At 42.5% G+C, this 14,442-nt stretch overlaps 1 protein-coding gene across 8 annotated transcripts in view; it reads right to left on the minus strand.

The window, feature by feature from the left end:
- SH3PXD2A (SH3 and PX domains 2A) overlaps positions 1 to 14,442 on the minus strand; it is a 250,113-nt gene that overhangs the window by 89,680 nt on the left and 145,991 nt on the right. For 7 of the 8 annotated variants that reach the window (XM_081911989.1, XM_081911991.1, XM_081911990.1 and 4 more), the window contains one exon: positions 2,220 to 2,248. In XM_081911989.1, the coding sequence (XP_081768115.1) occupies positions 2,220 to 2,248 (29 nt within the window). Of the gene's footprint in view, positions 1 to 2,219; positions 2,389 to 14,442 lie in introns of those variants that run through there. The other variant, XM_081911994.1, reaches the window with a different exon arrangement.

The following is a 14,442-nucleotide window of genomic DNA, read 5'->3' on the forward strand; positions in this document are numbered from 1 at the left end:
GGGCTGCCCTTGAAGACAGTCTGGGAAGCTGCAACTTGTGCAGAATGCAGGAATAAAGCAGAAGAAGAGTTTGGATTTGATATCCTGCCTTTCACTCCCCTTCAGGAGTCTCAAAGCGGCTAACATTCTCCTTTCCCTTCCTCCCCCACAACAAACACTCTGTGAGGTGAGTGGGGCTGAGAGACTTCAAAGAAGTGTGACTGGCCCAAGGTCACCCAGCAGCTGCGTGTGGAGGAGCGGAGACGCAAACCCGGTTCCCCAGATTAGGAGACTACCACTCTTAACCACTGCACCACACTGGCTGCACCAAGTGGGCATTTCTGGCTGGACTCAGAATATACTGGTCTTAAAGCAACTGCTCTGGTACCAATTCACTACCAAGCCCAGGTTAAATTGTTGATTTTGGCATTCAAAATCCTAAGTGACTTGGGCCCCAAATATTTGAAGACTCCTCCTCCCATATCCACCTGCCTGGACTGATGGGAGGGCGCTGCTAGCAGTACCACCTCCTTGTGTGATTTGTGGGCTGGTGGCGCATGGGGGCTTTTTCTCTGGTGGTCCCCAGGTTGTAAAATGTTATCTCCTCTGAGGTGCATCTTGTATAGTTTTCAGCATCAGATCAAGATGCCCCGCTTTACCCAAGATTTTAAGACAGTGGATGTTTTCCCTTGTGCTGTCTTGCTTCACACCTGTTTCGCTGTTCTCGTTATTTTCTTTAGTTCTGCAGCTTTAACTTATGGTTTTCAATTAATTGTACTATTTTGATATGGCCTGCCCTGAGACTGTTCAGTGAAGAGAGGGCTAGAAGTAGAAAAAATAAATATATAAAGTCATCCCTGACCATTGATGTTGCCAGCTGGTGCTGAGGGCAGTTGCACTCCAAAGCATCTGGATATTGCTACTTGGGACTAAGTCTTATTTAATTTAATGAGGCTCCCTTCTGAGTAGGCATTAACAGGATTTCATTGTGAACCTATTCTCCCATCCGACCCCACAGCTGCACTTTTATTCAGCCCTGCACAATACATTTTGCTGCCTGAGGTACAGGACAAGATAGCACTTCCAGTTTCCATGTACAGAAACCACCTCGATTGGCAGCTGGAATTTTGCTTTAATAGCTGCAGCAAGATAACATCATCCACTGCACCTGAGGGCAACAGGCTAGTTGAGGGAGTACATGACAAGCTACATAGCACACACAGCTCTGATCTTCAAGGGAAGGGAATGCCCAGAGGTTCAGGAGGAATTCGTCACCGAAGGGACTGCCTTCCTCTGCCTAATGGTAGAGCTGGCCCTGATTTCATTTCTGAGCCATGTCTGAACTGGCTCACAAAACAGAGTATAACTTGTATTTATACTTTTGACTGATTAGGAGAACTTACTAGTTAGAAATTTAGGCCAATAAAGATTATAGAGAACCTAATCTTAGGGTATCTGTGTCTGATGAATCTCTCACTCACACAGCAATTTCCCTAACAGTAAGAATGCAGCCATTAAGAAAACCTGGTGATGAGTCAAGATTGAATCCATGTGAGGGCAGGTAGGCCAGAACACATACAGCCAGGGTTCCTGTGTCTTTTTATAGTAGTATGCAAGATGACATTTTAGCAGGTGTAGGTTTTTTTCCACTGGCACAATAAGCTGCATTTACTCTAAAACACCCCCCTTAGATATAGCTAAAGGTACAGGAACCCCTTCAGGAGCACTAGACTAGGCAGGGATGGAGAAATGTGGTGATACACATGAGGGAATGGGCCATGCATGCACAAGCTAAGCTTGCAAGTTCAGTTATACCATTACTATTCCTCCAGAAATAACCACGAACAATCCCTGGACTGAGACAGGGTCAGGTCGGAGTGATTCTACCTTAGCAAGAAGAACATGAAACTAGATGGTCTTCAGATAGCTTCCAATGCAGTGCAAAACTGCAACACAGAAAGCCTGCTTTTTCTGCATTTAGTATTTGTAAAACATTTCCCCATCAACTAGAGAGGGCAGAGAGAGGCACATTTTCTGCTGAAATATACAACAGCAAAAATGTGCAAGCAACATTTTGCCTACTCAGTTACTAAATCTTTTAAATACTCCCTTTCCTGCTAAATGAAATCCATTAAACACCCCCAACATTTCACACAGCAGGCAATAAAAGAGCAATTGTTAAGAAACATTTTGAGCTTTGTACACATAATACTACATATGGAACAAGCATGGTTTCTTACCTGATTTCCTTTTTGAGGATCCATAATCCCTGAAAAAAAGGCAACAACAAATAGACATGGTTAGGTCTTGAAGCACAGGGGAGAAAAAAGGTAGAGCCCACTTGCTCAGAAGCACGTTGTGGGCTTCCCCTCTTTTAAACTGGAGCCTGGGACCACAAGGCATTGACACACACACCCAGCCGGTGATGCACCCTCCCTTGATCAGCAGCAGCTGGTGCTTCTGCAGCAGAGCCTAACAAGCCCATGTGATCCACTAGAAAGAGCCGACCATCCACTCAAGGGAGGGGGAGAGCATATCAATTCTCCCTTCTTTAAATCAAGCTTCAGATAGAGCCATTACTGGCTTAACCCTTTATCGTTTTCATCCAGCACAGAGGCACAAGCATGCCGGCTACTCCTAGCAAGGTTACCGCATTTGCTTCATTAAGCGATACTGTGTGACGCTTGCAGTACTATGGTTTCAAAAAAGCAGTTTGCCATCTGCATACCCCTGCAGCTTCTTCTAGTTATCTCTGCCTAACATTTGTCTGTGCAAAAGAACAGTAGAAATGTCTGGCTTCTTTCACATAAGGAGAATAAATGCTGTTTTCTCACTTGGACTGGTTCTTTTGATTATGGGGCTGACAAGGTTTATTTATTTCTAGAAAATATTTTATTAACTTGTACATTCACATAGATAGCTGTTAAAGGAGAAGCTCTTGCATTTCCAAAGCAGGATTTTCCCACCATTACCACAATCATATGCATGCTTACTTAGAAGTAAATAACAATAAGTTCAATGGGAACTAACTCTCAAGTAGGTGTGCATAGGATTTCAGCCATAAACGTGAGAGAATGCACATTTTCCAATAGCCATTTCAATAAATTGCCCATCTATTAGTACAATCTTTTCCCTACTAGAAATGAATAACAACCTGGTGTTCCCCAGCTGCTGCTGGACTCCCACCTTCCAGTAGCCCCAGCCAGAATGGCCAACAGTCAGGATTATGGAAGTTGGAGTTCAACATCTGGAAGGCCACAGGTTCCCCACCTCTACTTTAAGTGAAGCAGCTCTCCAAAGTCATAAATGACAATAAAGGCATTTCATGAAAACATACAAATAGGAAATTGGTTAAAGCATTTAAATAATGATTAAGAACCTGTTCCCCACCTCTTGAAGCTACTGACCATTCATAGGTGATTGGGGGGAACTAAAGAGAGAATAGAATACAATGTAGGGGTGTAAACAATACTGTGAGCAGAATACCCAGTGGTATCAATGCTTCTCTACTTATCCCCTTCCTTCTGGAGCTCTGAAATTGTTAAAATTGAGACGTTTGTAATGTTTCTAGCATTCTGACCCCTTTCCCTCTTTCGCGAGACAAATAAACCAATGAAATAAAAGTAATTAGTATCCTATTCATTTACTAAGCTAAATCGTTGCATTGTGGAGCCCTCTTCGACATGAATCTGTTCCTTCACAATCTGGGTCAACTTTTTCCATAGACTTAGAATGCCTCTCATTGTGATGGTATATTAAGTACAAGAGCCCAAAATTCCTTGCCTCCAGCAAAAACAGGGCTTGAGGAAGGCAAAAATTTCTGAAATTCTCTCTGTTCAAGCAGAGTAGACAGAAAGAAGGGCCCTGTGTTGAGGAGAAGGGGCTGCACAAACTTGAAGCAATACTGTGATGGTATTAGAAGAAGCTACAGTCTAGTTCTACACATGTTTACTCAGGAAGACTTCCCATTCTTCAATGGACTAATACCTATACCCATTATATATGGCATAAGTGCTTCTCAGCTTGCAAATCCCAATACAGTCGTACCTTGGATCCCAAATGTCTTGGTACTCGTCCATTTTGGCTCCCGAATGCCACAAACCCAGAAGTAAGCATTCCAATTTGCAGTTTGCGAACGTTCTTTGGAAACTGAATGTCCGATGGGGCTTCCACGGCTTCCATTTGGAAGCTGCACCTTGGTTTCCAAACGTTTTGGAAGTCAAATGGATTTCCCAAATGGATTCTGTTTGATTTCTGAGGTACCATTGTATATTTGCACAATGAGGGACTTGCCACATCACAATTCCAGAGACCGACTTTCTTTCTTTCTTTCTTTCTTTCTTTCTTTCTTTCTTTCTTTCTTTCTTTCTTTCTTTCTTTCTTTCCTCTTTCACCACGCTGACAGCCCATCAGTACTGTTGGTTGGCCCATTTCAGAGAACTGCCACATTCACACCACACATTTAAACCACCACCATGATGCTACTTTAGACAATTTGCAGTTCCCTGCAAATAGACTGTCAAGTCACTCTGAAATTGTAGCTCTGTGAGGAGAATACAGGTCCCCTAACAACTCTTAGCACCCTTAACAAACTACAGCTCCCAGAATTCTTTGGGGGAAGCCGTGATTGTTTAAAGTGGTATCACTATACTTTAAATGTACAGTGGTACCTCAGGTTACAGATGCTTCAGGTTACAGACGCTTCAGGTTACAGACTCCGCTAACCCAGAAATAGTACCTCGGGTTAAGAACTTTGCTTCAGGATGAGAACAGAAATCGTGGGGTGGCAGTGCAGTGCAGCGGCAGTGGGAGGCCCCATTAGCTAAAGTGGTACCTCAGGTTAAGAACAGTTTTAGGTTAAGAACGGACCTCCAGAACATATTAAGTTCTTAACCCGAGGTACCACTGTACAGTGTGAATGTGGCCTAATTCTATCCTTCATCTATCAGTGCCATCTCTGGGCAGGATGTATTCTCCTCCTTCCTGCTGTTACCACTCCCCATTTGCTTACCCTCTTTCTCTGGACCCAATCCATACTATCAGTTAGAGGGAAAGGGAAAGATAAGTAAGTGGAAGCTGATGCTGTTTGTCCTTGCTCCTGTCACTGCTCTCTTCCTTAGCCTGGTAAAATCAGAGTGACAGAAAGGACAACCATCAGGGCCAGGAACAAGGGGAAATAAATTCACAAGGACCCAAAAGAGGACATAAAGAAGGATCCAAACAGGCACAAAATGAATGAATAATTGGTGATGGAGTCAGGAGAATGACATGCAAATCCATTGAATGGGATAATATGTTTGTGTGAAGCTACTTTTTTGTCCTGAATGCTTTGCCTTTGAAATTATACAACTTTCTCTGATGAAAGATGAACCTTGAGTTTGATGAGTTCAGTGCATTAGGATATAATATATGGCAGTGCAGCACCAGGAAAAGACCCATGCCTCATGGGGAAAGCAGTGACTATGGAATAACAAAACAGGAGGCTTCAGAGGGCAGGAACAATCAATTAAAACCACATGACCTTCCCCAGAAAAGGTCATCCAGACTGGGATATGCAACACTGATGTTTATTGCTGGCTTTTTCCTGGAAAGTTAAACGACAAAATAGATATTGCTTAAGAATCATATCCCCCATCTGGTTATGCTTTGCCTTGTTTATCCCTTCAATTTGTGAACTTTTGCACAAGAGACAGAATATTTACCTCACAAAGGACCTGCCCCATAAAGCAGCCTGGACCGCCTGCAGTCCAGTCTTTGAGATACATCTTGCATCAGATCAAATTTAAATTTCTCCCATTGTGAAGTTTTCGTTGAGGGTATCTTTTTATAGAATGTAAATAATGACAAACAGAATAGGAGAAGTTTAAAAAGCACAGTGAGGAACAACAAAAAGTTGAGTCATTATTATTTTGAAATATTCATAGTAGAAATGTCTGCAAGTTGCAAAATAATGCTCATTGCATAAATCATTTAAATGCTTTTAACATAGCTGGGGTTTCATAGATTCATGACATTACACTACAAGTTTAAGCTTACTTCACACCCATTGATTGCATAGGTGCTACCCAATGCCCCCCCCCCCGACCTCTCTGAACTCACTCAACTCAGGGGAAGAGCGAAGGTAAAATTCGACCAAAAGAGATCCAAAATATACACATTTTTACAAGCAATTTTCTTCAAAATAATGCATTTTGTGTTATTTTCATTAATATGCATTTCTTTGATCACATTACCTCAAAATATGCATTTTTTGGTAAGCATTTTTGGCAGGAGAACTGCATTACAAAATTTGGAAAAGTGAGAATTTGGAAGCATGGCACTGTTTCATTCCTTGTGTTATTTCAGAAAGTATGAATGTGGTAGCCTTTGCTTCAAATACGAACTGGGGGGGGGGGGGGGAGAATTCTCACCCATCCCTAGACCAAAGCAGGAATCTGTGTTTGAATGGTGTAGCCAGATTTTTTAAACCGTTTGTCCTCACTGGTAGGAGGGTGTGCACACTTGGGCACCACTTCAGGCAGTAAAATGTCTTGGGCCAGCAGTAGTCAAAAACCTTGACCAGCACTAGCTGTAGGTTTTTAGATCACTTTCCTGATGAAAAGATAGAATTGTGGTTCTAAAATAGCTGCCTTTTTAGTGCTGAGTTCTAAACCCACTCACACACATGCTCTGGGATGATTAATATTTTTGTGGTTTTTGATTAGCTAAGGTCCCTTGTTCATAATTTCAAAGGCAGTCTTGATTTATCAGGTTTCCTAGCACTATAACACCAGGGACCCATTTCCCTCTGAAATGGCACAATGATTTTTTGCAATACATAATTACTGGGATTATCCTATATCATACAAGATGTGGGTGAGAGAGAAATGAAGCCAATTGTCAAGGTTTACAGTCTCCATTTTTCTTCTCAACAGTCATACAGTCTCTCTCTTGGTATACTGTTAGTATTAGCAATGTCCCTTTGATCTTGTGCATTTGCTGCTCATTTTTCTGAGCTATACTACTCCAGAAAGAAGCTGTAGTGTTGGCACTCTATCATTTCTTTATATAAGTTGTTGCCTGATTTAATTTAACACGTGCTTCCTGGTCATATTCTATTTGAAGTTACAAAAGGAAACACAAAGACAACTCCTTATCTGACATGGCTAAAAGCAGAGTTCATACACATCAAAATAGATCCTATAAAACTACATACAGTTGTGGGGAAAACACCAGAACAGACTTCCTAGAGGTCAGGCACTACCAGCTTTGATACAGCTTTTGCATAAAACGCTTTGTTTTCATAGTTCTATCAGGCTATAAAATGCAATCCAGACCAGTTCTCATAAGTATTAAGCATGTCAGGACATATGTTGGCATGCTCCAGTATGTGTTAAGCTTATACCAGAGGCCTCCCATAACCTGTTTGTCAGTAATCCTATGAGATGGCTATCAGGCACTTCACTTTTTATGTATAGTTATGCATATGCATCTGAGAAAACACCTTTTCAAATGGACGTCTTTCTAACGTTCTGAACAAAAAATGCCACCTGCGTTTTGCTAGCAGCTTTCCTAGAGATGTGACTCTCTTAGCACTAAGTAGCTACTTTATATTCAACATATTTCACCTGTTATTTCCATAGATATAAAGTCCCCATGTCCCATATGTGTCTTGGTTAGGAATAGAGTACTCTTGCCTAGTGGTGGTAGACTTCAGATTTGTAGGAGCTATTATTATTTTTTATTTATTTATTTTTACTAGCAGCCAAAGATCCACCAACCAGAGCCTGGTACAAAAGACATACACTGAATGAAAGAATTCTGAAGCCAGGAATTTATTCTGAGTGCCCTTCCATGCAACAGTCCACTTCTGGTATCCCAAGCTTTCTGCATTTCAGCAATATGATTTAGGGTGGTGATAGGAGGGGGTCATTTTGCATATCAAAAATCCTTACCTATCTACTGCAAATCATCATGAGATCTACCTTAGGCCCACTCCTGCTCATACATGACCGCTCTATGCTGTTCTAAATCTGCTAGATCCATAAGATTGAAAACTTGCATCTCTCTCCATAAGCATAACTATGGACTACAATGATAAATCATGAATTGATTTATTCTCTCCTTCTTGGATTAGAAACAACAGACTCTTAAATTCCCCCAAAACTGAAATTTAACTAAAGAAGAGAGCTCAATATCTACTGGGAGACACAGTTGCCTTGTTCAGAAAATCAAAAGACTGGGACATGAGTCTTGGTTCAGATGTAACACTAAATCATAGGCTGGCACTCAAGGAGTGAGCTGGGCTAGTCTTTGCACACGACACCCCCTTCTCTCTCCTCCTCTGGCACAGCCAGCCAGGAACTTTAAGCTTTACAATAATCAGAATTTCTCATTATGTCCACATTGATCCTGGCTTATTTCAATAAACCATAGTTGAAACTTACCTCAGTTTGTCTTGTTGAATGTAACAACAAACTATGATTAGTTGAACATGGTAGAAGATAGTTCTAACACGTATACAATTTACATTAAAAACCCTTAATGCCACAAAATAAGTCACACAGAGAACATTTCCTGCATGTAAAAAAGTGCCTAAAGGAGAAAGCTAATTCAGAACCCTTCTCCCTGTCATGCCTGCATCACCCTGCAGCCTGAAGCAGTGCAGGACACACAAGGATTATAGGCAATAGAAACACCATATGATCATCTCAAATGAGTCAAAGAAATCGCAAAGTAACTGCGGGGAAAACCAGTTAAATTAAAAACAAAAACCAACACATCATTGAGTAGGAGCCTACATTCTTCTGTGTAAATGCTTATAATGCATATAAATTACCAGCATCCAGAGCGGGGTCTTGGCTTCCCCTGTGTATTCGATTCAGCATTTTAGGCTCCAAACTGTCTTCTGGACAGTGATTTAGAATGGAAAAGCTTTTATCTAATTGTGAAACAGGATTCTTGCCAGACACCTCTAATGGATGAGATATACAGCAGGGCCTGCTGCCTCGTCATTGCTTTATTTCCTCCTGTTTGGTGAAACGGGGGAGGGGGACACTTCTCCATTCAACCTCCCTGACTCTGCTTTTCACCACGTAGCAAATGGCCCTCACTTAATGGCCTTAGTGGTTTCTATTTGACAGGCAATTGCTTACAATGAGGAGTGCATACATGTGCACACTTTACTTGTTACTCAAAGCACCTTCATGGTTCCTCTTCTGAATGAGTCCCAGGAGTATAACACTGGATTAGAGCCCCTGCTGTAGTAACTGTAACTGGACATCAAACACAGGCCTGTGGCTTTATTGTCTAGATAGGTAAGGATTAACCTCAATCTTTGTTCAGCCTGACACAAAGACAATTCAGGGCATTTTCACACATATGGCTTTACAACACTTCCTGCTTCAATCCATTTGCAATGTAAACAACACAGGCAATTTGTAGAAAAGCAGTGCCAACAGATGGATGTCACTGACAACCAGAAAGGGGGGGGGATTGGTTCTTCTCATTGTCATCAACATAATTATGCTGCATTTGTGCTTCTGGTTAAGTACTGTCCCTCTTTTCCAACTGGTATTGATATTTTTCTATTAAAACGGGAAAACACTTTATTTCCTTCCTCAAAGATCACATTAGATCCTGTGTGCACTTCAAGTTTCCAAATGGCTCTACCTGAAGACACAAATTTCTGTGGTTGTTGTGCAGCTGTTGTGGCAATAAGTCTTATCCTCCCAGTTCTTCCTATCATTTTACTTTTCTGTTTCTTATGGAGAGTCACTCAAGGGTGCAGAAGAGTGATGGACCCTTATCCATAAGGATGAAAGGGATCTTGGCATACTTACTGAACTAGTTTGCTCTACACAGTAGATCTAACTTAGTGAGACCGTGAGAAGATTTGTTCTTCGCTCCAGCTTGTGGTAAGAGAGGTGAGAGCTTAACCATGATTCCCTGTTCCACCAAGATGCTAAGCCAAGCCTTGGTTTAGCTCAAGGAGCATGACAGTAAATAGGACCAGGGAGGAGCCAAGTGGCTGTGAGCTCATCTCCAGCAGCCCACATGTTCACACAGTTTTGCTAAACCAAAGTTTGGCCTACCATGCCATCTAAACCAACCTGTTGTCTGCATGGCCTAAAAGGGGTAAGCATAATCTTTAGAAAATTTACCGGCTGTAACCACCCTCATGCCTTACTCCCCGCAATTTTTAAAAAGGAGGAGTGATGAACGATTAAAAATGAATAATAATGCAAAATATTGGAAATTTAAAAACACATGCATTTTTTAATACTCTCATATCTTGATATCTGAGTGTGCCAAAGAGGCTCACAACACATTTTACACTGGTATTGCTTAAAAGGCAAATTTCATGGGCAGTCATTTGTGGCAAGCAGCTCCCATGTGGGTAAAGCTGTTTTCAAAGTGTGCTCAATCAGCGCTCAATCATACTCCTGGCGTTTGTAACCCCAAGGAAAACCCCCTGAAAAAGATGAGAGTTGCTGGTTTGGTTCACATCAGTCCAAACCACATAGGAGTTGGTTCACAGATGGAAAGCTCTGCCCTCTAAGCAACAACTCCATTGCAGAGAAACATAGGAAGCAAGCCAAAGCAAGCCAAGGAGGCCACAAGGACTTCCAGCAACCATCTTTCAGCACCTTACCTCTTGTGCCACTAGCTCTCTAGTCTCTCAGCTAGCCAGGCAAATTAGGCTCTGTGGGTTTGAGGACACCATCTAGCCTACCCCCCACCCCCACCCTGTCACATTAAGATTACCTCATGCAAACTCTTCTCATCAAGCAGCTATAAAGACAGCCTCACCTAAACATAACCTTGCATCCGAACACCAGCCTGTTTTCAAGCAATTGGTTTACCTCTGGGTCTGTGGAACCAGGTCTGCTTGAGACAGAATCCTTCCCCCCACCCCCCACAACTGCAGGCTTTCATGGAGCTTGGCCATGACCTGACAAAAGATAAATCAGATTCCGCTTCTCTTAGGTACACTGATAACAATGCCATAGCCTAGCAATCCTCCCACTAGGTCTGAACAACCCACTTTGGAGCCCCAAACCACGATGTGTAAGTCAGGGATATCTGGCACCCTGGAATGACTTCACATTGTGGATCTGTTGCATGCTTGTGTTGATTCTATGTTTGCATAGATTCTCCTCTGCAAGGAATAAAAGGGCAGCTGCTGCCTCCAGGGAAATAGCTGAGTTTGGAGTCTTTATGTTATGGAAGAAATCATGTTCATCGTGCAGCTCTCCCCTTGTGTTTCTCATTCCTGAAGGTCTGAAAACAGTTTCTCTCAGACTGAGTTGCTTTTAGTGGCATATTTTCCATGCTCCCTTCAGGAACATAACAATAGTTTGCTTTGTAAATTACTGGGGGAGGAAAACAATACAGCCCAAAGATTTTATAGAGATGGGAAGACAATTATACCTTTTATGCTGGTTGGCCTGCGAAAACAGGAGGCGGAAGGTGTAAAGAAAAACAACTAAAAGCCTTGTACACAAGTCTTTCACGTATCTGCTGAGATAAGGTCCATAACTCAGGGGTTAGAAAAGCTGTTTTAATTGCGCAAGGTCTCAACTTCAAGAGAGACCTGAAATCTCAGAAAGCCACTGCCAGTCAGTGGAGACAATACCGAGCTCGATGGACCAATGGTCTGACTCAGTGCATGGCAGATTCTTGTCCCTATAACCTGAAGTAAGGAACCACATCCAGAAAAGTGTCCAGTCACAGCTCCTGACTAAGAAGTTGGCTGTGGTTGCACATTAACCACAATGTAGGGATGATGTTTCCATTACATGAGCAAGGCGTCTGCTCTGCCCTGGACTGCTTTTCAGCCATGTGGACAATGCACATAATTTATGTATCTTCTTTCTTTTATCATATTGCAAAATCTGTCTGTTTCTGTGTCAGGTTTTTCTTTGCCATTACACAAAAAGCTACTATTAAAAACGCTGAACCATTTCATTCATTTTTTTGAAACATTTTCTTCATCACTAAGGGTGCAACCCTGAGCCCAGATCAACTGAATGGCTTAGGATGTGGTGGATCATCAGCTCAGCTGGCTGGTTCCTGGTTCTGCTGAGCTACACCAGCGTAAGTCTCCAACCTTGGCTCAGCTGAAGACACACTGGCTTCAGTCCCTCATCCAGGCTTAGTTGGCTCAGCCAAGCACAGTGGATCTTAAACTGATGCAAGCCCTGAAACGGGGGCATTCCGGGGCAGTAGTGAGGGTGGGAACACTGGGAGGGAGAGGCTTACACTGGATCTGAAGCCCATTCAGCTTGTCAGGTGACCTGGCAGCCCAGCATAAGTTCTGCCAGCAAAAGGAAAGACAACAGTGAGGGCCCAATCCTCAGAAATCAGGACCAAGCTTACCAGGCAGCTCCCCACACACTGCTCAGAAAGAGCACTTGGGATGCTGCATCACTCCTGGCCAATCTCACAGCTGCAGCAGGATATAAACTATGGCTTAGCATGATGCCCCAACAGGGCCAGTGAATTTCTATTGTCTTATATTGTCTTATACATTGAAAACGGGTGTGTGTGTGTGTGTGTGTGTGTGTGTGTGTGTGTTAAACTTGACCAGAAACAAGACATATTCAAGGCAGGGAAGCTTAGAGATGCAAGATCCAATTGTGGGAGTAAAAACTAAACATGGAATTGGATTCTTAAGATGGAGGAGGGGTATTAAAAATATTTCAAGATACTGCACAGAAAGGAGTACTTGTGTGGAGCTTAAATATAAGGATCCCTTCTCTTGAAAATAGGACTGTGAATTATCTGGAAAGGAGTAAGATCCTATCCTGCTAATTTTCCCATTTAGGGAGAACAGTGTCATCCTGAATTACCACAACGATCACAAATTAACGTCAGCACAAAAATCACTGCCATGAAAACCTTACTTCAGCCAGCGTTGACCAAGATAGCTGCAAAGGCAGCCAGTATATGGCGATCCCCAATCAGACTCTTGCAGCCTGCTGGAATTCCTCAAGCCGCTGGAAGAAATGCTGCCCAACAGCTGGTTTCTATCTTCCGTGCTTTGGCCCACGTCATGTCTCCGAAAGAATCTTTTGCAGTCTCAGTGAGATATATACCAGCAACATATCAGCAAGAATAACGGACTGAAAGCAAAACTGCAGAGCAATCAGGCGCTCCAATGAGCTGCTTGTAAATCTACTAAAACGTGGCATGTTTCCACAATAAACACAGCGCAATCGCTCTTGCTCTCTTCCCACTTCATCTGTTGGGAGGCCAGCTCGGCTGTGAATGTGCCATCATAAAACAAACCTGAAGCAGATACTCCACCTATTGGAGAAAATCTCTTCCTACAGTCCAGCAATCTTTAAAGCAACTTTGGATGTTGCACTGACTTTCTGTAAAGTCAGCAATTTTAAATGTGGTACAAGCATGTTAGACCTGAACCCTCAAACTGTGGTTTGCTGTGGTTTTCTTCCCATGGAGACATTGAGCCCCTTTGGGAGAAAAGCAGCCCAGACAAAGCAACAACAACAACTCTCTTGGGAATCAGAAGGGTCCATCCTCTCACTGTAGCCCATCTACACAGGGCTTTATATGCCCCCCTTGCTTTATATTATCTTGGCAGCAACTATTGCACACCGCTCTGCTACTGTAATATCCTGAGGTTCAATTGGTTTTGCAGAATTCTGCAAGAATAAAAGCAGGGGTTCAGGAATCAGCTCTTCATTCTCCTCCTATGCCTTGCAATTTTTACATTGAGCAGTTCTGTGTATGACCGGATTTTTCAAGGAAATTAGATTATCCCTTATTTGCTGATCTAAAAATTGTGTGGAAACACTGGTAAGGTCCTTTATCTAATTGTGGGGGGGGGGGCAAATAAAATAAACCAGCGTGTTTTAAGGGCATAAGATCAACAGTGCGATCTTACGCACATTGGTTTGTAAGTATCACTGGATATAGAGGAACTTTCTTCCAAGTAAACACATGCAGGATCAGGCTGTAGAATAAAGGTTGTTTTCCCCCTTCCTTTTCCTTTTAAGGAGCTTTTAAAATTAACATGGATCTGGGCAAGAGGGCTAGTGAAATTTCACATAGACTGGCAGCATTAGTGGGCTTATTCGCAAGGCTGGCTTTGCTATATTTATCTAGATGCAGTCATAGCTACATCCCACAAACTCTTACTCAGCCTAGCTTAGCTAGACTAGAAAGTCAGTGTGGTTTGGTGGCCAGAGTGTTGCACTTAAGACCAGGGAAACCAGGATTCCAATGTCTGCTCCCTTGACACTCACTGGTTAGCCTTGGGGCAGCCACTTTCTTAGGCTTACCAACTGAACAAGATTGGTGTGAGGATGTATGATGTACGCCACCGTGAGCTCCTTGGAGGAAGGGCAGGACAATAATAATTTTAAAAACTGTTACATTTAACAATTTGCTTTGCACACACTCCTGCCCCCTCCAATATATTCAGAAGCTCTAAAATGAGTTCTGCAATAGAAGTGT

The sequence above is a fragment of the Podarcis melisellensis genome, assembly GCF_964234715.1.
Source record: "Podarcis melisellensis genome assembly, chromosome: 5".
In the NCBI taxonomy this organism is placed as follows: domain Eukaryota; kingdom Metazoa; phylum Chordata; class Lepidosauria; order Squamata; family Lacertidae; genus Podarcis; species Podarcis melisellensis.